The sequence below is a fragment of the Pholcus phalangioides genome, unplaced genomic scaffold (genome assembly GCF_987345545.1).
Source record: "Pholcus phalangioides strain wild (caught in Gottingen) unplaced genomic scaffold, Ppha-v1.0 ptg000017l_1, whole genome shotgun sequence".
In the NCBI taxonomy this organism is placed as follows: Eukaryota; Metazoa; Arthropoda; class Arachnida; order Araneae; family Pholcidae; genus Pholcus; species Pholcus phalangioides.
In genome coordinates this window covers 65,341,810-65,368,417 of record NW_028301610.1, presented here as the reverse complement: position 1 = coordinate 65,368,417, position 26,608 = coordinate 65,341,810, and the positions used below count along the sequence as shown (strand labels likewise).

The window sequence follows — 26,608 nt, the reverse complement described above, 5'->3', positions numbered from 1 at the left end:
ATCAATCTAAAATCTCTTATTAAGATTGGAAAAATTAGATTCATTTATTTCACAAAACTGATTAGCTCTTTTAAATTGTGTTAATTATGTTTAATAATAAATTAAAAAGAAAATAATTGTTCTAATTAAATGATGATTATCGTATTAAACGATCATTAGGAAAGAAATTAAAATTTAATTTCAATTTAATAGTTAAAATTTTAAGTTGATTAATTAAGAGTTAATACAGTTTTTCAATATTGAATTTCGGAACTTTAAATAACTTTCGTCAAGTAGCTTTACTAGGCTTTGGTTTAATGTAACAATGTCTTTCGTGTAATTTATTATGTGTTACGGTAAATGGGATAAATAATGTTATTATTCATAATAACCTGTTCGATTATTATGCATAATTTCCAAGCATTTAGGTAAGTTTGATAAATTTCTCTGAATTTATTACTTTTACCGGCAATTATGCATAGTACCCAAGCGTCGTTGGCAAATCTGGTGAATTTCCCTAATTTTATCACTTTTTCCGGCGATTATACATAATACCCAAGCGTCGCATTATTGATAAGCATGATATATCGTTCTATATGACATCCTATACATGATAATTCATGCATGTATTGTATCATTATATCGGGGTACGATCGTAAAATTTGTTATCATCATATCCGGGTCCGACCATATTCATCACACACATACTAAACTTTGGAATTTTTTTTCCATGTCTATGAAATTCACTAATTACACTAGGGTATTATGCATAATCACAGGAAAGGCAATAAATTTCAAGTATTTATCAAATTTACAACGACACTAGGGTGTTATGCATAACCTCTGTTGAAAGTGATAAATTTATCAAACTTGCCACGATGATTGATAGGTATGCATAATAACCGGTTATTCGGTTATTATGTATCATATATATAACCGATTTATCACATTAACCGTAATTTATGCATTAAATATACTGCTGAATTTCATCCGTATACATACATACCCTGGAATTCATATCATTAAATATGATATTATGACTAAATTGACAAATTTTTCTAGAGCATAAAATAAATAAATTTTTCTATGGTTCATTATTTTGACATTTTTCATAAATTTTCAGATTTTTTTTTCATTTACGATGAAGTACTTTTGATGGTAAATTGTGTGTGTGTGTGTGTGTGTGTGTGTGTGTGTGTGTGTGTGTGTGTGTGTGTGTGTGTGTGTGTGTGTGTGTGTGTGTGTGTAATTAAAAGTGTAATTTTCTACCAATATAAAAAATACTAGGAATAGATGCAACCAGTCCATTTATATGTTATGAGAAATTAAAAACCGAATTATGAGTATGAGAGATGAAAATAATTGAACTTAAATTATATTATATAATTCATTACATATATAAATATATATCAAGTGAAGGACAAGGTATATTATTTTTTCAAAATGGAATTCCAAAATTTTAATGAATTTTATTGAAATACAATGAATATCAATGGACCATTCTCTTGCAACACGTAATTTATTATTTGCATATATTGAAATGCAATTAAAATTCATCCTTGTACATAGATATCCTCCCCCCCCCCCAAAAAAAAAATTATTTCGATTATTCAATCATGAACTTTGATAGTTTCTTATATTTTTGGAATTTTTTCAAATATCTTCAATTATGAATGGAAACAATTTTTATTATAAATGATATTGTTCGAGTAGAGTTTTTAATATCATAAAAAAATGTATTCTATAATCATTTTTCAAATATGATGACAGTCTATTAAAACTGTAATAGTATTTTTAGTAAAAATCCTGCAAGTAGTACGGGAAATAATTACTTCAATCATATTTTTTGGGATTAATTAAAAAATGAAACTAATGTTTTAATCAAATGATAATTATCGTACGATACAACAGATGACAAAAAAAGAAAAAAAATCGAATTTTAATTTATCATATAATAAATTTTTAAGTTAATGTAATCAAGAGTTAATAGAGTTGATGGAATTCCAGGAATTTTAATGAACTTTAGTGCTATACACACATATAGGAACGTTTGCCGCACTTGGCGCGTTATTGTATGCATATTGGCGTGTGTAGTCCGTTATTGGCGCTTTTTTTGATCCCGCCAACACCAGTGAATATCTTCCCCTATTGCGAAATAACTCGTCATACACGCTTTAGATGTTGTTGAGTAAGGACGGTGTGCATTTCGCGTCCGCCTCGTTATTGTAACGGCGTGTCTCTCGTAAATCGGCCGCACAAAAAAATAATCAAACTTTACGAACTGTGAGTGTGTGAACGAATTATTTCGCGCGTCACATTTGAATGTAAGAAAAATCATAACTTTTGAATTTAAAAAAATCTCAAAAATGTTTAAAAACGTTGGATTTTTTTGTGAACGTGTTTTTGTGCAGCAGCAGCATCCAACAACATTTCAATCAGCAACAATTAGTGCAACTTTTATTAGATTGTTTTGTGATGCTTTGTAACTCGAAACAAAGTTGTTGTGAATTCAAAAACATAATCAAAACGGCTTCCAACAATTATTCCACGCTTCTAAACGTTTCTTCATCTTCGGAGGTAAGATAAATCATAGCTATTTATCATTTTCGAAATAATTACTCATTTTTGCTGCGGTATTTGCAAGAATAAATTCTTATATAGATATACTTTTTATTCCTTATAATTTTTAACTGCATGGATTTTCAAATAGTGATAATAGCGCTTCATATGCAAGTTAAAACACATAACAGGAAAGCAACAGGTTGAAATCTTCGTGTTTTTTTCTGATGCCTGGATATTGAGAGGAATTGTTCGATTTACTTATCTCTTAAATTTGCATAAAAGCTTCAAAACGTGTTATGTTCAAACTTCAAAAGTTTCGGAATTTAATTTATTTCGGCTTCTTTTTTTCAAAGTTATTCGACCAGTCTTTTGCGGCATCAAATTTTTAATTTGCATATTCTGTGTGACGGAAGTTATTTCTCTCAAAACTCTAAAATGTATAGCACAATGAAATATCATAACTTTTTCTTCCATTCACCGTACATTTCTTCAACTTTAGACACAAAGTACCACTATTATCCAAAACAATAAATAATCACGATTCCAAACTCATAATTCTTCTTCAATAATGGTAATTTATTTATGTAATTATTTAATGAAATATCACTCCTTTCTGTCTTCTATAACATAAATTTGAATTTCAAAAGTTCGAAACTTTCAGTCTTTCAATATAGAAAAGTGCACTAGATTTTCCAAATTAAACTTAAACAATTTAAACTTTCTAATTACAAAAAAATCCTAATTTAAGTAGATAATTCACGTCTTTTATAATAGCAGGTGACAGTGAAATTATAAAACTACGCGTAGTCACGCGTATTGTAGTTTGAATTTAGAAAGAAAATCATGAATACGCACGAATTTTAATATTAAAAATGTATGTAATTAGTTCAATTTAAATCTCGGAAACACTTCTCGAAATGTGCGAGAAAAATGAAACTTTTTCATTTGTTTGTAGACATTGACGCAAATATCTTCATCACATTTGACTCGCGCTTCACAGTGAAATAACGAGTTGCTTTCAAAATGGTTTTATTTTAAGAAAAACAAACTTCTTCCGTTGTCACAGCGAAGTTTCTAGAATGTGCAATCTTGATTTTACGTAATCAAACAACGGGGTAGTTTATGTTTAGAAATTTATATAATCTTTTTTCCGCTTATATTATTTGAATATCCAAGTCATTGTCCAACATGTGTGTTGGATCTAAATTTCTTTTGAAACAATCCAGCCTTGCATTTAAGCTAGAACAGACACCCCACAATGGATAGTTTAATATTTAGGCAATATTTTAACTACATATGCACTGTATTTTTATTATTATATTGAAGATTTATGTACGATTATCATTATGCTTGATATACTAATGACATAATATGTGGCATGATGTCACCAGCAGTTATGGTGCCATATATAAATATCACTTATTTTTCAGAATTTAATTTTTGTTAATTGCCGAACAATTATTTTGTTTCTGAAACGGGGTAAGTTGTCGAAATTTTCAATATTATAAGTCTATGGATATCGGAAAATTTTGAGATGGTCGTTCAAAGGTAAGTCTATCGATTAAAATAAAATCTCATCTCCTTTTCTGGAATCATCGGGAAACGTGCAAGAGAATTTTGTTCAGAGGTATGTTCAACACATAAGCCGTCGCCATCGAGAAGAATATCAAATATAAAATGGCAAAATACTTGAAGTCACCGTCATTTTGTTTGTATCAGAGCATCGTTGGTATTGATGAAAACGTGAATCTCCCAACCTCATTAAATGACAGTGGTGTTGTTTTTAATCGTTCATCTTGAAGGTTTTTTATTCACGATTCAATGTCCACAATCCTGTCCCTTATTTTAATGAACTGAGTATGCTATTTGATGTAAAAAAAAATTGGAAAACAATGTAAAAATATATGCTTGCTTTGAAGCTCCTAGAGAGAAGTTTCAGTTTTTTATTCCTTTAATGGAAAACATAATCTGTGAAAACTAATGGGTTTTTCACAAAAAATATTTTCCAATTATCGGCGTGAGAATTTTTTAAGTCGCTGCTATTTAAAAACATTATGAAACTGCTGGAGAAAATATTTCATGGAACATATAAAAATTAGAATACAATACGAAAGTTAGCGCAACAAGTAACGCAGAATTCATTATTTCTGTATACAGTATTCCACTGCAACGTAATGTCTTGTTGAAATCTCTGAAAGTATAATAAACGTACATCACAAAACAATATTCACGAAATAAATTCCATCAGGTTGATTAATATAAACGCAAGAAACTGCTTTAGATCACCCTTTTCGTTGATCCCATAAAGCTAAATAAATAACAATAAATATTTATAAGTTATAGGCCTATACACGTTGTTGAAGGATTTGATTAAATGACTTAAATATCTGATGAAAATCAAGCTATTTCTTTTATCAGAATAACCCAGAAATAGCGTAACCCATCTTGTAGATCTTAGAGTAATATAACCCGTGTTCTATCTTCTCAACGATGTTTACATTCGTAGTCTTGCCAAAGAAATCTTCATGATGGCTGATGAAGATAATCATTTTCGTCTTTATATTGTCCGACAAATATGTATTACAATGTTTACGTGGACGAAAGATAGTGATGTAGCGAGAGAGAGATGAAATAAAAAGCGTTGTTCTTTTTCATTGCGTGAAGAAACACTTGGAGTAATGCCCAAAAGTTTCGGACCGAACTCAATTTTGGCAAATGGCCTACTCAAGAATCAAAGTGCCAAGTTCCGTATCATTTTCGGTTCCACTTCTTCAAATATTTATTTTCTTGCTCCTCTTACAGAAATTCACTTTGCATCTTTGTCAAATATTGCAAAAGCAACCCCCTCCCCCTCCTCCATTTTCTATCCTATCCATTCTTTTCTTTCTTCTCTGTGTGTTATTGAAATCTTTTGAGTCGCTCTTGTCAGAGAAAAATTACGTTTTCTTTAACAAAAGATTTGTTTGCTGAAAACGTTTTCCTTTTTTTTTCCCAAACAGGACATAAATATTCTTATTTTTTGACAATGAAACATTTATTTCATTCTTTTTCAGTTGTAAGGGGAAAAAACGTCTTCTATTGTAGGAAACTGATTTATCACAATGGATCCCAACGTGTCTCTTTGGAAGTATTGGTTTCGATATAAATATATGTCGTGTAATATTTGATTACACGTCGATCCAAAATTGTAGTGCTGATTTTCACAATTCGTAAAAACATCTCTGCTCTTAATTTTAACACGAATATATATATGTTTGACATTTCGAAACGTTCTATAACCTCCTACCTATTAAATCTTCGTTATCCGCCATAAATGAAGTGTTATGATCTGAAATATTACGTTAATAGGTGTTTTAAGCTTCTGGGTTGATTGCTGATGTCGCAATCATTATAACAAATTCAGTTTCTTTTTTTTATTTTGGTTTTCCGTCATGTCTCGGGTCAGTGATGCATCTGAAAGAAAAACGTACTTTTTCCGCTGAAATGGCATAAACCACAGAGCATAGTACATCTACAGTAAATGTTACTATTACAGCTATTGACGACAATGTCAGATTTATATTGGTCTCCGTCGTTATAGCTATTTGCAAGCCTTTTATTACAGTTATTAGATAATGCTTTTCTTGTCGTTTCCCTTTTTCTGTGTACGCTTAGAATGAATGATGACATTATCTAATACACAATGATAAAGTTATTGTGGTTGCCATCACTCATGCGAGAATTTTAATGCGATTACGAAGCCAAATCTTGATAACGTTGTTGTAACGTCTGGAAACTTTTGAAGAGTAAAAAGGATAAATTCTTCACTTTTATCGCGTTTTATTGATGCAATAAATAAATTAATAGCATTTTCAATGTGCTATTGTATTATCACTAATCAAACCGAACTGAAGTTATTCAAAATGAAAGTATCAAACTCGAAGAGTGTAACAGTTAAATGATGAATGTTAATGACTATAGCGATTGTATTTTTTTAAAACCACCATCGATGAATATTTGTTGTTGGCACTTCATTGTATGCATTCAGACCGAAATATAGCCTATAGAAAAGGCATCTTCACATACTGCCGATCGTGAGCATCATCGTTGCTTATTGAAACATCCAAGAATACTATACAGGACGCGGTACCTGGCGGGGCCAGAGGCATTTTAATAATTTCGACGCATCCAAAAATTCATACATACAAAAATTCATACAAAATATATACGAATGCTGAAAAATATAGACACAAATTAAATTACCAAAAAAATTAATGAAAATTTCAAAATGAAGAATAATTCAGAATTGATGGAAGAAATAATTCCAAAACGAATTAAAATTAGGAACTAATGAAAAAAAGTGTCTGAGTACTAATGAAAATTCCCAATCGATTAATTGAAATCTGAAAAATATTTGACAGAGATAGTTCCAGCATCCATGAAAATTTTGAATAAATAACATAAATAATTTTGGAATTGATGAAATTCAGAATTACAAAAACGATGAAAGTTTTTTTTAAATTTATGTAAGCAACAATACCAGAATTTTGATGAAAATTCAGAACTTATAGAAGAAATTATTATTATCGTAAGTGCGGCGCCCACCCAAACGCGGGGCCCTGTGTAACCGCACCTGTCGCACACCCCTAAGGGCAGCTCTGATGACATAGGCCTATGTTTGTGCCTTGTACTCGCAAGTGTAAATTTATCGGCACCACCAATGAAACATATCATTCCATTTGCAATTCCCCATGAAATACAGTAACTAGAAAGTATATATGCAGTGATTTAAAATGTATTTCTCGCCAAGGGTTATTCGATAGCTATATTTGCCAATGCAATTTCTCTGACAGTTGGTAATATTATTGGCAAAAATTGGTGTAATCTCGTATTTATGACTGCAATTTCCCATTTTCTTTCGATATCAAGTATGGTCACCCTAATCATAATGAAATAGCATCTTCTTGCACAGCATTTTATTGCATCTGATTATATTTTTCATCGAAAAATGTCTCGAAAACGCAACTTCGGTTATAACGACAAAAATTTACGGAATTTTCGTTATCGTTATAATCGAGTTTGGCTGTATTTATAGGTTTGCCCGCTGACAATAAACTACGCGAAGATTTTATGTGACTTTTGTCCTCCCCAGCAGAGGCGTCGGAAGCATAGGCGGGGATAGACTTGGAAGTCTGGGGGGGGGCACGATGATGATGTCAATTCATATATGCATATATGCATTAGATCAGTCGACTTCACCTTTGTTCCCCGACGCCCCCCCCCCCCCGTGTCTCCTCCCATAGTCGGAACTGTTATGCACCTGTGGATGCTCAGTTTGATCTTTATATGGTAAATTTTGATTTCTGAATGAATTAATGGGGCTGCTCAGAACAGTGGTGAAGAATGCTGTGAGTGTTCGAGCACCCACTGCACCTCCAGCTGCGACGCCACTGTCTAGGGCAAGTGTGCTCAATCTTTAAGAGAGTGCGGACCACTTCATTGATTTGAAAACGTATCACGGTTAAATAGCGCCGCAGGTTACTTAAGTGATTTGTTAATGTGCCGCGAGTCATTAAGTAATCTGTGAATGTGCCATGGGATATGCGTATAGTAAACAAAAATATTATAAATAAGATCTATCTCTATAGACCACTAAGCGAAAAGAGTTCAGTGAGGGTTCTCTTGCGGGTGTTCTATGAGGCTATGCAGTCTCAATATCGTGGATCTAAGGGAAAATGATATTCCTGGGCTCTATAATTTTCTGGAAGCCCATTAGCTGGCAGTTTCTAATATATATACATACTTACATACGCATATTTACATACTTAAATTCAAAAATCATAACACTGGATGTCATTATGTAGCTCCTCTATGGTCATGAGCCCCCCCCCCCCCACCGGGGAGGGGCGTCTCAACAGCAACATGGGGTCCCAGGTAAAATAATACTTTTTACACAAGTATAAGCCCTCTTCTAGGTTTAAAATACCAGCAAACCAATTAAAATTCTTTAAAAAATCATAGTATCAGATCATCATCATGGGGGGGGGGGGGGCTCCATGATGATGTAGTTTGTTTCGAGCCAGGGTGGGCCCAATTAGTTAAGACGGCCCTGATTCTATGAGTATTTCTGCTAAATTCTGAAAGTAGGCACACTTTTTCTCACCATATTTCACTTGGAACATTATATTCATCGCATTTGAAAAATTTTCACAGCTGTCTGTGGCTCCCTTAGCCACATTTCACGACTCCCCTTCTATTTGATTTTTGCCCGTGGCCCCTTAAAGTTCGGGAATCAAACCCGGATGCCCTTGCATACCGGGCAAGTGCGCTAACCAATACACCAGACACGCTTTTCAATTCCTTTTAACACGCATTAGCAGCGTGAAGCTGGCCAATACACCACTCTGGTGTATTGGTTAGCGCGCTTGCTCGGTATGCTAGGGAACCGGGTTCGATTCCCGGTGGAGGCAAATCACTTTTCTTTCCAAATATCAGTTTCGCCATTAACATCCAGAAAATTCAAATTCTCAGTATATTTAAGGCCGAAAAAATAAGATGAATAAAAATAATTAATTAAGTGATCCGGAACAGCGCCACAAATCACCTAAGTTATCTGTAAATGTGCCACGGATTGCTTAAGTGTGAATTTACGTATGACTTCAGTTACCCGTAGTATATTGCCACATCCCTTAAGTGGCCTGTGGCGCAGTTTCAAATCCCTGAAATGGCCTACAGAATAATTAAAGGTAACTTGAGTGACGCGCAGCACATTTCCAGATTACTTAAGTAACTCGTGGAACATGTATAGAGCACTCAAGTGCCCGTGGTGCAGTTCCACGTCACTTAGGTGACCCGTCACACGTTCCCGGATAACTTTAATGAGCCACGGCATATTTATAGATAACTGGATTGACCCGTGGCACAATCCGGAACATTCAAGAGACCCCTGGAACAATTACAGAACACTGAATTGACACGTGCTGCAGTTCTACATCACTTAGGTTGCCCACGGCGCATTTCCAGATTACTTTAATAACCCAGGGCACAGTTCCAGATCAGTTAGATGACCATCAGCACAATTTAGATTACTTAAGTGACTCGCAACACATTTTCAGATCACTCATCAATGCCCCTTGGTACATTTCGAGGTTACTTGGATGACCGTGGTGCAGTTCCAGATCGTTTAAGTGGCCCACAAATTGTTTTCAAACCAATGAAATGGCCCACAGTTTCTAAGAGGTTCAGCACACTTGCTCTAATGTTAAATTGCCGGGTCTCGATGTAACGATAATCCCTCTACAACGATATTTTTCTTGCTCCACATAGTATTGTTATATCGAGGTTCCGCTGTAGTAAAGTTACATGATATACTACAATGTATTTTACAGTTTACAAAATTTCGAGGATAACAAACTGTGCTTTTAAAAACGTTCTTTCAGCATCTTCTGTCGTGGAGTGCTCTTGAATGCTTCAGGGAGCAACAGGGTGCTCTCGAGCAATAGAAAGGGATTTTCACACAACGCATGCCCCCGCAGGCCACATTTGACCCTCAGAGCTTGTCGTGGCCCGTCAATAATTTTCAGAAAATGGTTGAAAACATTGAAAGACGATTAATTCTAAAATTAATGGTAGAAATAATTCTTTAGTGTGTGTGTCAATGGAGGAAATAATTCCGGAATAAATGAAAAAAATAATTTCGGAATAAATGAAAAAAATAATTTCGGAACAAATAAACTATTAAAATTAATGAAAGAAATAATTTTGGAATTAATCAAAGAAATAATTTTGGAAGAAATGAAAGAAATAATTTCAGAATAAATAAAAAATAATAATTCCAGAAAATTGATGAAAGAAATAATTTCGGGATATAAAAAAATAGTTCCAGAATTAATGGAAGAAATAATTATGGAATTAGTCAAAGAAATAATTATGGAATTAGTCAAAGAAATAATTATGGAATTAATAAAATATAATTTCGGAATAAATGAAAGAAATAATTCTAGAATTCATCCAAATTCAGAATTTTTGAAACAAAGAATTTCAGAATTTGGGAGAAAAGTAACTTACATAAATCACACCCACCCACACAGAATTAATTGCGTACTTTTCGATAGAAATTATTTCACAATTAATAAAAGAGTAACTGCTCAATTATTGAAAGAAATTATTTCACGATATATTGAGAAGGAAATTATTTCAGCACCACTGAAATAAATAATTACAAAATCATTAAAAGGGAGTTCATGTTGAAATTAATCAGAACTAATTAAATTAATCAGTGATCAATCAGAAACTCTGTCAGAATTGGTGAAACTAATCAAAATTTATTATTTATAAAATTAATAATTTTATATTAAATAAAAGTCGTAATTAATTTTGGCCCTTTTCAACTCGGGGCCCCTTCTATTATGATGTGGCTATAAATTGCATTACAAGCCCTTGTAAATATCTGGAGGGAATTATATTATTTATATTATATTATTATTATTAATATCAATTAATTATATTATTTATTAATATCTTACAATTATAAAAATACTTCAGTATTAGTTGGTGGCCCGCGGGATTCGTGAGAAGTTTCAATGGCCCGTGGTGGCTGAAAGTTTGAAGAGCCCCCGGGCTATAAGTCCAGTCAAGAGAGGGATATAGAGTGTTCTCTAAATTTATATTTTTCTCCTTGGAAAAATTAAATTCTTAATGCCCACTGTCTAAGGCAGACATGCTCATTTCATGGTCCGCGAGCCGAATGTGGCCCTCACATTCATTTGATGTGGCCCACGATCTCAAAACTAATAAACTATGCTTCACATTTACAGGCACTTTAAGTGGCCCGCGGTGCAGTTCCACATCAGTTACGTGGCCCGTGGCACAGATCAACTGCGGCATATTCACAGATCACTTGGCTGACCCACGGCATAGGCTTAGATTATATTTTAAAAAAACCCGCGGCATATTTACGTATTACTTGCCTGAATCGCGACATAAGGGGGATGGTTGCGGAACATTCAAATGACCCGTGGTGCAGTTTCGGATATTGGTGTATCGGGGAGAAGTGGCTTAATAGGTGTATCGCAAGTGTGCTAAACCTTTTGGAGAGCGTGGCCACTTCATTGGTTCGAAAACGTGTCGCGGGTCGCTTGAGCAATCTGTACCGGCCTGCTTCAGTGATCGTGATCTCTATCTCGGGCTGGCCAAGTAATCTGGAACAGTAGCGCGGGTCATTTAAGTGATCGGGAAAGGTGTCGCGAACAAGTTGATTGAAATGAGAATGTACCTTATGTCAGTAATGTGGTCTTTAAATGTTCCGTGGGTCACTTAAAATACATTTAAACGTGCCACGAGTCATTTATATGATCTTTAAATGCACCACGGGTAGCTTATGTGATCTTTAAATGTGCCGCGGGTCACTTAAACGATCTTCAAATGTGCCACGGGTGACTTAAAAATCTTTTTAATGTGCCGCGGACCACTTAAGGGATCTGGGAATGTGACGCGGATCACTTGCGTGATGTGCAGCAGCGCCACAGGTCCATTAAGCGATCCGTAAATCTGCCGCGGGTCAGGGGATGTAGAACTGCACCGCGAGTCCCTTACACGGATCTAGAAATATATAATGTGCCGCCTGAGTTCCTTTTTACAAAATTACGTTCGAGGTAGCGGGTCACACACACATCAGACGACTCCGAGGGCCGCCACACGGGTTGAGAGAGTGTATCGGATCACATCCCGTATTTTTACGGGACAGGAAAATTTCCCCTATATCATTCGGCTCACGGGAGAGTCGATCGCCTCCATCGCACCCGCCGCGCCCAACGCTCAGAAACAAAAACAAAAAAAGACGAAGAACAGAGAGCAGGTGAAAAGAAGTTTTTTTGCACAATCAACTTCTACCCGATCTCTTCTGACTTGACTGAGTATGCAACAGCAGCAACTAGCTTTTTAACATTTGTACGAGCGCGTGTACGCTTTCATGCATGAATACGTGTGCGTGTGTACATATAAATACCCCTAATATATAATACAAAAAAAAAAAAAGTTAAAAAAAAAAAAATAGAATTGCCCTTCGCACAACAGCTGTCAGGCGTAGACATGGCGCAGGTGGTTCATCCAACAGCGCTATCACGCAATCGCTCTTTGTAATAACGGGACTTCCAAGGTGCGTAGAGGGGGTATATACTATTGTATTGTATATTGTATTATGAAAGAGGGTGTTTTTGGGGAGGGGGGGGGGAGCCTCGAGATTGTTCCTTCGGGGGGTCCCTCCATAACCCGTGGTTACGTGGTGTCTGTTCCTACCGCGAAAAACTACAAACAAGACAACGATGCCGCTGCTGCTGCTGCTGTTAAAATAATAGTCCACGTCATTAAAAAATAACAATGATGTGATAGCTCGTCTCTCTTTTTCGGGCTGTTGCTGTATTTTACAGTAAAACTCGGTTATAACGGTAAATAGAGAGTTTGACGTTTTCTCCAAGCCTGTAAAATAGAAAAAATATAATCAGATGCAAGCGATGAGCTTATCGGGGCTTATTAGCTTTTTTTAAAGTTTTGTAAAAGATCTTTTATCAAACTTTTATAGCGTAATTATGGGCCTAGTTAATTATCCCCTAACACTGTCAGCGAAACTACCAATTATTGCTTATAAACAGCCCTTTGTGCATAAAGAGCTACACAGAAAGTCTGCGGTGAATTTAAAGTGAATTCACACCAAAAAACAGTTGAACATATGGCACATGGGTGTCATCAATACAGTGAAACCTCGCTACAACGATAGTCGATATAACGATAAATCCCTCTACAACGATAGATTTTTATCTTAATCGTTCGATGTAACGATAAGAGTTTCGTCATATCGAAGTTTCACTGTACTTATATTTCTACATAGCCATATATGCAAATTTCTAAATTAGGCCGGGATTTCACAATAAAAATTTTATAAAAGTTCTTTTATAAAACTTGAAAATTTCTGCGACTAATCTGATCGGTTGCATATGCTCGAATGTAACTGATCAGCTTATTGGTTGTATTTTTTAAATTTTATAAAAGCACTTTTACACAAAACTTTTATAGTGTGATCCCAGCCTAAGGCCGGTATTACACTGTAAAAGTTTGATAAAATCCCTTTTATAAAACTTGAAAACTGCAGCCAATAAGGTCACCGGTTGCATTTTCTAGAATGTAGCCAATAACCTTATTGGTTAGATTTTTCAAGTTTTATAAAAGGACTTTTATCAAACTTTTATAGCGTAATACCGGCCTTAATCAAAAATCATTCGGCCGGGATTACAGTATAAAATTTTTTTAAAAGATCTTTTACAAAACTTGAAAAAAAACTCCAATAAGCTTATTTGTTACGTGCTCTCGAATGTAACAGATACGTTCATTGGTTCCATTTTTCAAGTTTTATAAAAGAACTTTCTAAAACTTTTATATTGTAATGCCAGACGATTATATTTTTATTTATTACGATTGTAAATAAAAATAAGCTTCGTGAGAAAAAGTAAAGGAATATTTCCTTTATTGATTCTAAAATTATTTCTTTCATTATTCCTGGAATTATTTCTGGAAACAATTGTTTGGCCCGCTTGCCAAAAGTGGGTTGAGCATGTAATTGTGATATGCGAATACGCAGCGGGTCACTTAAATGATCTGTTAATATGCTGGGGGTCACTTGAGCTATCTGGAAATGCGCCGTGGGTCCTTAAATGCTCTGCAGCTATGTCGATGGTCGATTAAATCATCTGTAAATATAACTCAGGTCACTTGAGAGATCTGGTACAGCGCTGCAAGTCACTTAAGTGATCTGAGAATGTGCCACGGGTAATTCAAATTACGTGGAACTGCACCGTGGGTCACAATGCGCCGCTTAATACTACAAAATTTAAATTTCAGGCCGCGGGCCCACATCAGATGGCAACGAGGGCCACAGGTTGAGCATGTATGCTGTATATCATAGTTTCCCAACCTTTTTTGTCCCATCGCCCTTTCTTCAGAAATTTTTTTCTCCCATCGCCCCCAAAACGCAATCTAACCCATAGGATCCTATGTTATACCCGTAGCTTCTACTGCCCCCATAGAACATTCCATCGCCCCCCCCCCAGGGGGCGTTAACGCCCACGTTGGGAGAAAATCAGCGCTTCAGATCTAAAAATCCCTCTATTTTTTTTTTTATTGTTTTCGGAAAGATCTCTTTTGGACGTTATCGAACGCAAACATGTGTTTGATCTTAACGGGAAACGGATGGTGCGCCGCAATCTCTGCCATGATATTGTTTATTTCTTTTTTGCATTAAAAGTTGACGCACACACTTCGCAGGTTTTTCATATTTTTCCTATCGAAACTATTTTAACCGGCGTAAATGCAGATATCGAGATAATGTAGATGGTGTTTTATTGAACTGGAGAGTTTTTTTATCAGTAGAAAAGTTGTGTGGAGACAGTGTTGTGTTCTTGTGTGTGTATTGCGACGAGACGCAGGTGTGTTTACAGTAAGAGGCAGGTGTTGCTCTTACGTCGTTCCATCTCGGAAATCCACTAACCGCATGTTACATTGGTCATTTTATTTTCTCTTTTAACCGAAATTATGCATGGAAATGATCTCGTCTTCAACTGTTATCGTATCACCGATGAAAATATTTCATTTTTAATGTCGGTTCTCTGTGAACAACACTTTCCTTTTTAGCACGTCCTTGAATCCCCCCCCAATGTGTTTATTAACCTTTCTTATAACAAGGACCACAGTAAATGTCTGAAACAGTTTGACGGACCGCTCGCGTCAAGTATTACGGGACATTCCTGTAATTTTCGTTGTTCCGATTTTTTTTTTATCCATTTGTCCCGTTTTTTTTCACACACAATCATACTTATTTGAATTTGTAATAACTACTAAAGTCGTGATACACACGGCATTTTCATTTTTTGAGCATGCATTATAATACATATATTATATTATGGTAACTATGGCAAAAATTATAAACGTTCGTGTCGCATATATATTTGTCAGGTTTAACGTTTTTTTTCCGCAATTTTAATTACGATCGGTGATTGTGTCTACTTTTGGCAATATTTTCTGATGAGAATTGATGATGTTCCATATTTTACGGCTTAGGCCTATCATCTATTATCATTATTAGACCCTATTTATTATATTATTAGGACGAATTGACGATGTTCCGTATATTACGGATTTTAAGATTCCAATTTATCGTATTTTTCTCGATGAAATATGGGTCAGCAAATCACATTTTTTTTCGTGAAATACTGTACATTTTTGTTAACTGTGATGTAACAGCCCTTTATTTCCACACCCTTCAGCAATTTTATCAGTAATTAGAAAATTGCATTTGAAGCAATAAATTTCAGTTTTTTGGCAAAATTTAGTGATATCCCGTATTTAAGGTCGCAATTTCCTGAGTTCCCCGCATTCTTATCGATAATTTATGGTGAGCCTAGTATGAAGTTATAATTTTTAACCAATAAGCGCATCGGTAACCGATGCTCTTATTGTTCATTTTTCCTCAAAAAATAAAACCGATTGATAACAACTTCCTAAAAGACATATTTTATGCATGGATTTATTCACGAATAACATGGAATTTGTGCCTGGGATAGGGCATATGATATAAACATACAAGAATTAAATAACACAATAAAATTAAGGGGTCAATAATAACAAATACTAACTCTAATAACAATAGAGCAGAGTGTCACACTCTTAACATAAGCCAAATTTATACATAGGATTATGAAATTTATAACAGTAAATTACACATGGGTAACAATGAAAAGCAATAGGACATCTCAACTAGATATAGAAATATTTATGAAGTGCCAAGAGTCAATAAAACATTACTTAAAAAAGTTTTTGTTTTATTGCTCCTAAAATACCAAATCTTTTTCACTCAATGAACCACACGAAAAATAATATGAATTCGAATTTTAACATTAATTCATTTGCTCGAGAGAAAAATTATGAAGCAATTATGCAATAATAACGATGCTTGAGAAGCTGGATGCATTGATGTATAATGGTATATTTGTGTGATCCTAATTAATTATTTCTGGGAATTATGGTATATTGCAAGAAATTAACATTTAAGTAAAATACATTCCGTAAACTCTAACAAATTAACTAACTAATTTTTGAAAAATGCACAAACAGGTTATTCTTATAAACCTGCTGGAAGGACACCCTACTCCCTTGGGGTCACAGAGTGAATGTTATTAATTTTATGTTTATTTATTTTTATTGTATGTATGTATTTTTGTTTTGTGCTACTGTTTCTGTCTTTTTGTATTAAAAAAAGCGGTACATAGTCTCGATGCACTTCAGCTTACAATGTTAAATCATTAAAAACATTTTAATCATTTCAAAACTTTATTATCACTCTCTAAACTTTTCCAAATTTCAGTAATTTTTATACTCATAATATAATTGATCTTGGCCATGCTCAAAGCCTGATTTACCCGGAAACAGTTCATGATCATCCGCTACGAAACTGTTTCCCAAATTTTGCTTATTATTATTATGCTATCAAGGAAATGTACTTTTATTAACGTACCACACAATTTGTGCTTTCCGATACTTTCTATAATGAAAATTCAAAGATTAAAAGATTCATTCATTAAAAGATTATAATGGTGATAAAAAGATTCAGATTTTGAGTGTGTTACACCTTGATGCACAGCTCGAACTACATAATCGGTATCAAGTGGTACGCATCGTCGATGCATTCCAGCTGAACAATGTTAAAATGGGCATCAAATTATAGAGAAAAAAAAGTAAAAGAAAAACAGAATTTTTTCAAACTTTTCGGAAATTTTAAAAATTTGTTGTACAACAACTTGATCGAAAAAAACAGTCTAATTTCTGGTAGAATTTTTCTAAACTAAGTTCGCTCATACAATAATCATGATTTTTTCCCCTCCAACTTCGAATTTTCCAAAAAGAAAAGTTCAAATTAAACAAGAAATGTTAACATTAAATTAGATGGAAAAAATAAAGGGGATTTCATGAGAATTTGAATTAACCAAGTTCTACTTTATCTGTCGCCGATAAAATATTTCACTCTTAATGTCGGCTGTCTGTGAACAATACTTTCCTTTTTAGCACGTACTTAATCCCCCCCCCCACAATGTGTTATCAAATACAAACACTAAGGACACAACAAGCAAATTACCCAACGAGGTGGCTGAAAAAAAGGTGCCCATAAAAAAATACATACAAAAAAATATACATACATAAATTTCTCATTAATTCAGAATCTTCTACAATATTCTGAATTTCAATCAATTCTGATATTATTCCTCCCATCAACTCTAAAATTATTCCTCCCATCAACTCTAAAATTATTTCTCTCATCGATTCTGAAATTATTCTCTGATCGATTCTGTAATTATTTCATTAATTCGGAATTTCAATCAATCTTGGAATTATTTCGTTCATTAATTTTGAATTTTCAAATATACAAATACAACGCCACAACAGGCAAAATGCCCACCAATTCTGAGATTTTTTCTGTCATTAATTCTGAATTTTCATTTGTGAGTAGATAGTTTTTAAGCATTACTGTATATTCTGTGATAATGCACCAACATGATTCTTTGGATGCAAAATTCTCCTCCTCCATGAAATATGTAAAATCGGGACTAGGGAGCCCCAAAAATATTGTCGCACTGGGCCCCGCATCTGATAAGGACGGCTCTGATCCTTTAGAGAAAACACGTTTTATTAAACGACACTCGTGTCCCCTTGTCGAAGCAGTCGATTGACAGTGTATTAATAACTCATGGTACACCCTATCCCTCCCGTTGAACACTTCAAGTTCAACCAACAAGAGTACGCGTAGCTCTTCTTTGCACCCTCCCCATCAAACAAGTCTATGTGCCACTGTAGGTATGGTCTCCAAAACCTTGTTATCTCAGTGTGTTATGTTCCACTAAAAGTTCTAGATATTTGTGATTATGATCAATTTCAAACTACAACTAATCCAATTAATAGATTAATTTTCAATCGCGATTAAAAAATTTTAGTTTAGCTAACCCTCTATGGTTCTCCCTCATAAACAAGTATTGAATTTTTTTTTACCAATACGGATGTTCATAGGTACTCTTAGCATATTTGTAATTAAAACAATGCATGAGTGCACCAATTTAATTAACAAGAGTAGATTTTTTTAAATTAGCCACAATGCAATTAATAGTAAAATATAGCATATAGCTTTCCTTTATTCTATCAGCTACAAACAGCTAAATTTTTGCTTAACAAAATTTAATAACAGTTATTTTGGATTTTATTTCCAATTATCTAAATTTGGTGCGATTCTGAACTCGTAACATCTCATCAGCTCTCAAACATGACGCTGACAAGAAATCACTTCTTTCTAGATTTTAAAAAATCTAGAAAGATTTTTTATCTAGATCTAATATCTAGATCTATTTTTTATCTAAAGAAAAAATCTAGATCTAGATTTTAAAAAATCTATATATATATATGCACAAGTGAAACCTGTCTCTATAATGATACTGTAGGGAGCAAAGATAATTTCGTTATAGGCAGGTTTATCGTTGTAGATAGGTTGGTGTGTACTGTATTTCAGTACTGTATTTGTAGTACATGTGAGGGTGATGGGCGTCCAATTTTTGTTTGACGCCCATCATTCATCGATGATTAGCTAGATATTCGACTTTCGTCTCGATAGAATGAGGTTAGTCTTGTGAACGTCTGTACTATTAGAAGAGAATCCGGCATCTGTGTGTGTTATATTCAATTATCGGTGCACAAAATTCAAATAAGCATTCAATTAAGCTTCATCAACCGTGTTTCTCATCTCCTTTTCACGTTGGTTGGTCTCTTAATTGACTATGAATATTAATTTCACAAATTTCGTTCAGTATTCAAATCGGCAAGTATCGTGTTGTATTATACACTGAGTGGCCACTTTATTATTACCACCTCGTCAATATTTCGTTGAGACAACTTTTGCGTTTAATACAGCGTTGATTCTTCTTGGCATGAGGACTCTACGAGACAATGCTTTAATAAGATCTGCTACAATTTGCTGCACTGTTACCGTTCTGTTGTATTTTACAAGTCTGGAGGCTCTCCATTCCGCATCCATCAGTAAGTTGGTGATGACCACAAGTTGCAAGTTGAGACCCAGTTTTTTGCCTGCCAGTCCAGTCTCTAAACACTTTAACTACAACTGCTTTTGAGCATTTCACAAATGAGGCGGTTTCGCTGCTACTCGCTCCATGGCTCTGAGCTCCTACAATCATCCCATGTTCAAAGTTGTCAAATCACGTTTTTTTCCCACTCTTCACAAACATTACACCTATACTACTACTTCACCAAACACCAACTCTGACCGTAGCGCTATATTGCAGTTTACTGCTATTAATGAGTTGGGTTGTAAAAGAAGGTATCATCTATCGGTGGTCACGGTCGAACCTGAGACCATGACGGAAACCTTCACGGTGGTAGACGAGTATCTTACCAGGGTTTCTAGAATATATGCATCTTACCACCACGCCACTCGGGCGCTCACCTATACCACTGTCTTACAGTGTTGCCAACAATCAAAAAATTTTCCAACCAGATTCTTAATCAAAAACAACCAGAAACGGGTTAAAGGAACCAGAATTAATTTTAGCAATAATTCTGATGACCATACGACCCGTATTTTCACGTAACTTAATAATAGACGACTGTTATTAAAGGTACACAGAAAACATTTTGTAAAAGACCAGAAAAACCACTAGCAACTAGATGGGCATTATTTTAAACTAAATGGCGAAAAAAAGACTAGATCTAGTTGCAAAATAACTAAGTTGGCAACACTGCTGTCTTAGGAGCTAAGCTTTCCTTTTCTAAACTAACCTATCCCTCTAGCGATAATACTGCAACACTACAGTTCATTTACATGTACATAAAACTATCAGGTGGTCATTGAGTGCCCACTCAATATATTGCTCTGAATCACCCACTGATGAATCACAATTAAAGTAAATCCTCAAATACACTCAAAACTATGTTAAAAAAACAAAAATAAAGAGAAATCTAGGTAAATAATTTGTTCTGCAGACCATACAGGCAGTGTCGTGTTAACGCATGGGCCTCAAGAGAAAAGGGCCGCACAAAAATGAAATCCAGTTGAAATGTTCTAGAATTTACAAGGTAGGGCCTCAGATTAACCACTAAAAATTGGCACGCTTTTAACACAGTCGATCAATTAAAATTTTATTTTTCTGTGAAAAGCGTGTCAATTGTTTTGTGTAAACAACTTTTTAATTGGAAGTTAGAGGACAGGGGGGCCGGACAAAATTTAGATTTTTTTATTTTGTGACACACTGTATTTTCACTCTCAAAACTGGTGCAGGGTATTTTTTGAACGTTTTTTTTTTGAGCATTTTTTAAATTGGAATCATACCTCTACGACGGACGGTTGATGAGAGATAAAATGCCACATTATCACTTACAGGACACCCTGTATAAGTACCAGTTTTCAAGAATTTGATTTGCTGCTAAGCTATATTTGGCTCCCGGATATTGTTTTCCGGTTATTTTTTACGGAAATAGAGGCCACTGTTGACCCCCAACTCCCCGCCAAGGACCCCTAAGAATTGAATTTAATGGGAAATTGTACGAATACTGTATAAAGATATACTAAAGAGAAATCTTTTTGATATAAATTCAAAAACTAGATTCAATTCACATTAAAATTCGGATTAGAAATCTTCTTCACGTGACATCAGCAATGATTAAAGTTTCAGTACCCCCCCCCCTCCGACGAGGGAACACACGACGCATTAATATACGACGGAGGATTCAAATGATTGTGCCTTTTACGTTTGGGTTCTCCTTTTATTTGAAAAACATCCATTTTGAATTACATGGAGACTGTGAATTCAAAATGAATTTGTTCATTGTCTGTGGTTGTTGTTTCTCTCGAAGACGTTGCCAATATCGCTGGAAAATCTCGTCCACGGGAGAAAAGGCTTCTTTCATATTCTAAGACCCTCTTATTCGGAAATAACCTGTGCGTCTTGATATGTAATTTTGTTCAATACACACAAATGTATATACATATATATATGTACAAGCGAGTACTTGAGCATTGCTTTCCTACTATTCATTCATTCGTTTTGGCATTGAATGAACCGCAATAATTACTTACCGACTCCCTGGAACCCCCCCCTTCACCTTCTTTTGCAACGTGGGGGGGGGGGGGGTCCCGTCATCCCTCTTTTACTTGTCCTTTTACTCAGACATCTGAAAAGCATCAGGGAAGATTTCAAGAAATGCAAAGTTTTCATCCTTTTCAATTTGTACGTAAATTATTGCCTGCGCTTTATTAAAATGGAAGTTATCAAAAGCGGAAATGAGCTTCCTTTGTCATTAACTGAGTATTAATAAACTGAGAAAAGGCTTAGGAAATCGAAGTTTTAAGGGGGGAACCAAAATAGAAAGAGAGAGAGAGAGAGAGAGTCTCCCTGATTCTCTCATATATATTTGCTTTTAGAAACGACTTTTCTTCACCAGCGTTCGAGGTTTTTGAGCGAAAAATCTGAAGCTCATTATACTAATTAGGATCGGCTGTTTTCAAGCGATTCTAACGAATAACTGTAACATTATTTACTTCAAGTCCGAATGCATTTTGTTAGTATTGGAAGCCGTGAAAAATCTGGTTGTTACCGAAAAAAAAAGAAACTGAAACGAAAAATCTCATTTCGTTACAAATAAGATATTTCAAGCTCATTAATAAAAAGGGGGGAATCCCTTACGATATTCATTATCTCGTTCCATGTTATTTTATATATATTTTTTTTCATTTTATTTCCTCTTCTCAATGTCTCGTCCTATGAATAAATTAAATTTTCGCCGAAATTAGAGGAAAATGTTAAAGCGAATTGATCAAATATAAAAGACTTAAAATGTAACGAGTAAATTTGTTGAATATTATTCTACTTTTATTTGTTACATTTTTGAAATACCGAGTACCGGGTTCAGTAATGAATCGACGTTAATGTCTGAGCGTAAAATATTCATTGTTTAAAAGCTCAAAGTGGTTGAGAATCGAGCCCTCAGACATCAATTCTCTTGTATCGGATAGATTTTCTTTGATTAGATCAAACTTGTAACAGTCTTATCTCAATACATATACACTATTCATGTGACCACCAGTAAAAATACGAAATATAATGTTTCAGTGCAATACTCTGGCAGCTACTTCATGGTACGGAAGTGACGTGATAAGATTCTGTGAGGTTGTCATGTGTATCTACAAAGCAGTCCGTTTGATAGCTTCTGAAAATTGCGCAGAGAAAGATTTATAAAGAGAATTTGGTAGTTTTTTTGGTAGTTTTAATTTACAAAGTATTGTAAATTAGCAATCCGAACAACGTTTTTAAGACAAATAATACAAGAATTTAAATAACCTGATGCGTTTCATCACTCCTGGGTGCCATTTTCAAAGGTATCACTATATGACGTAGCTGTCAATCTACAACGAAATGTGCGTTACTTTTCTCGTATTCCATCGCGCTTGGCCGTCATCACGATCCTCTAATGTATAGTTTGGATTTCGCTGCTTTCTTGGCAACCACTTAGCCGGTGCAAACATTTCCTGGAAAATAGAGTCAGCCATGGCGACAGAATTGTTGGCGTTGACTTCATATCGTGTCTTTAAAGATGTTGATGTACCCTGCATAGAAGTCCAGAAGATATTTGGAATTTACTTTCTGTAAAACTCTGCCCCGCCCAGGGCCGTCTTAAGAGTATCATGGGTCCCCGGGCCAAGTGGTTTTTCGGAGGCCCTACATGGTAAATCGTAGAAAATTTCAACCGGATCTCATTTTTGTGAGGCCCCTCTTCTCTTGCGTTAAGACTGCACTGCTCCCCCCCCCCGAGAAATCGAAAACATAATTCTCGTTCTAATAACGAGAAGCAATGCTGGATCTTTCCACTTTCTGGTTGTTTCCAGTATTTGTTCTCATTGTTGGACTAAATACAAATACAACGCCACAACAGGCAAATTGCCCAACGAGGTGGTTGACTTAAGAACATCATGGATCCCCGAGCCATTTTTTTGGAGGCCCTACCTACTACTACTACACCACACATGCACCCCCCCCCCCGCGGAACCCCCCAACGAATCGGTACATGCGGGAATGTGCGTGTACGTGTAGTTAAACCTGACGTGAAGTTTTGTTGTTTCTCTGAATGCTTGTTATGTGTAGTGCTGCCATCTGCCACCAGTTTTTCTAACTGTGAGTGAAGTGTTATGATTGAATGATTTATCGTTGTAGGACTGTTGCTCTCTGTGGCGAGACTTTTTAACGGGGAGATCGGCTCGCATTTGCGCCTTGAAGTTGGAAACCACAGAAAACCAACTTCAGCCGACCACCACTGTGGGGTTCGAACCCGGATCCTCGCATCGCGAGTCCGTCACTATAACCACTCGACCACCACAGTGGCATCGACGCCAACAATTCGCCATGGCCAACTCTATTTTGCAGGAAATGTTTGCACCAGCTAGGTGGTCGCGAAGTGGACAGCAAATACAAACTATCCAATTAGAGGATCGTTACGACGTCCAAGCGAGACGGAATACGAGGAAAGTAACGGACGTTTCGTTGTTGTAGATTGATAATTACGTCACTGTGGTGGTCTAGTGGTCATAGTGACAGACTCGCATCGCGAGGGCCTGGGTTCCAACCCCACCGTCACCACAGTGGTTCAGCTGAAGTTGGTTTCCTGTGGTTCCCAACTTCGAGGCGCGAATGCGAGCTGATCTTGTTAAAAAGTCTCGCCACAGAGAACGACAGACCTACAATGGTACAAATATTCAATCATTACACTTCTCTTACTTCGCTTCTGAAATATAGATGGCAGCACTGAAAATTAAGCACAATACAATATACGCACTCAAACTGTTAAGTACACACGCACTCATACTTCCGGGACAACTCACTCGGTAGTAAATAGCCCATGGCGATAAATCGGAGTTGTGCTCGGTTTGAAAAAAATAAAGATTGATAATTACTTTATATAGTGATACCTCTGAAAATGCATCCAGCAGTGCTGAAAAACGCGTCAGTTTATTCAAATTCTTTCATCATTTGCCTTATAACAACGTTGTTCGGATTGTAAATTTATTAGTAATTTAGGCAAAGGGCAACATATGTTTTCTTCAGCAGTCTTGTCTTTCCGTGATGTATTCGGTTGTGCACTTGCTCGGATTGCACGACGACTGGGATTCCATTCCCGGTGGAGACAGCAAACTTTTCTTTCCGAGATCACCTTATAGTATCCAGAAAAGTATCTTTCCCTGATGGGAAATGGCTTCCAAAAGTAACAGTGAATGTAGCGAAAATGCCACAACAGCATCGCTTAGACAAATAATGCTAGTATCACTAGCTTTTGTTATTTCAGTAATGGTAATAAAGTCGAATTATGAGAGATTTGTCACTATGTAGATGCAACAGCAGTCATCCATTCCACCCAAAAAAATGTAATGTATCGAAGGAAATAATCCTTGTCAAACAGGGTGAGATCCAATTTGGATCCACTATGCAGATTGAAGTTGTTTCTAAAGAAACTTGGTTACCATCGGTGTATTCACTGAATATCCATTGGCTTTAAAGCCCTTTATACAACAGGGTTCACTGCGCTGAATATTAAGGCGAAAGACTTGTACAGGGTGTCCCAAAAAGAACTCCCTGATTTTAAAATGAAATAACTGGGGAACGATGGTCGATAAAATAATAAAACAAACGATATGTTTATTCGTAAAGCCATGAAAATTCGATAGAGAAGTTTCAAAATTAGTTACAAATATTGCCAACAGGAGGCATTGTATGCTGTAATCGCAGTTTGGAGTCTGAGAAATAGACTATAAACTGCCTTTTGCAAGAAGTCGTTGAAAAAATGTGCACCTTTTGCAGCAAAGAGAGGGCGCAAACGATCACTACTAAACGGTACGTTGCAGTTTTATAACAGTTCGTCGCCTCGTGGAGGATCGACGAGGCACTTCGTGGTTCATGCAAGGTGGGACACAACCACAACGTACCATAGCGGTTTTTGCCTTTCTTGAGAAACGCTTCGGAAATAGAGTTATTGCATTGAACTATTCCACATTTACTGGAGCAGGCAGGGCTTGGTCTCCATGCTCAGCCGATCTTACGCACTGGGACTACTTTCTGTGGGACAAAATGAAGAATACTGTTTTCCGGAACAATCCTGTAATACTGGGTGAGCTTCAAAAGATTTGATCTGTGAGGCACGTGCGTTCATTTCCGTTGAGGCACTACGAAGAGTGATTGAAAACTTCATTCTTTGTTTGCACCCTTTCTGTGCTGCGAAAGCTGCGCATTTTTGAATCTGTTGTGATGTGATTGCAACGCCTGCTTGCAAAGGACAGTTTGTAGCCTATTTCTCGGACTCCAAACTGTGATTACAGCATGCAACGCCTCCTGTCGGTAATATCTGTAACTAATTTTGAAACTTCTGTATCACATTTTTATTGCTTTCCGAATAAACATACCGCTTGTTTTATTCTTCTATCGATCCCCGTTCCCGAATTATTTCATTTTTAAATCAGGAAGTCCTTCGTTGGACACCCTGTATTTCCCTGGTTCATCTGGACAGTGAATTGAGCAACGTGAGTTCAATGTTGAACTTTGACGTTCACCTCTCACATCAATAGCAGTTGGTGCTCCATTGTTCAGTTAAAAACACTCGATAGTGTATATGCACATTACAAAAACTTAACATAGTTTTTATTAACATTGTAGAAAGCCCATTCTGTTTATCAAAAAAAAACCAAAATTAAGTCATTCGATATTTTTTGTTCTAGATATTAATAAGTTTTTGAACTTAACATGTATATAATAATTTCTTTCAGCTTGGTGCAACCACTTGGCTGATTGTCTGACGATTACCGTGTATAAAGCTTATTGAAGGTTGAATCCTTTGAATGCCGACGAAAATGATTCTACCAGAATCAACAGATCTCCTTCCTCAGTGGCATAGAATTTTGGCATTTGAGGTATAATAAGTAATAAGATAGCATATAGAATCGGAAATATTA

At 35.6% G+C, this 26,608-nt stretch overlaps 1 protein-coding gene across 7 annotated transcripts in view; it reads left to right on the top strand.

Annotated features, from left to right (window-relative positions):
- The first annotated feature begins 2,144 nt into the window (after nucleotides 1-2,144).
- LOC149074648 (TOX high mobility group box family member 4-like) overlaps nucleotides 2,145-26,608 on the top strand; it is an 89,356-nt gene continuing 64,892 nt past the window's right edge. For 4 of the 7 annotated variants that reach the window (XM_089247070.1, XM_089247072.1, XM_089247069.1 and 1 more), the window contains exon 1: nucleotides 2,145-2,556. In XM_089247070.1, coding sequence (XP_089103196.1) covers nucleotides 2,455-2,556 — 102 coding nt within the window. In that variant the 5' untranslated portion in view covers nucleotides 2,145-2,454. Of the gene's footprint in view, nucleotides 2,557-3,971; nucleotides 4,021-26,422; nucleotides 26,567-26,608 lie in introns of all 7 variants that reach the window. The other 3 variants (XM_089247067.1, XM_089247071.1, XM_089247068.1) reach the window with 2 other exon arrangements.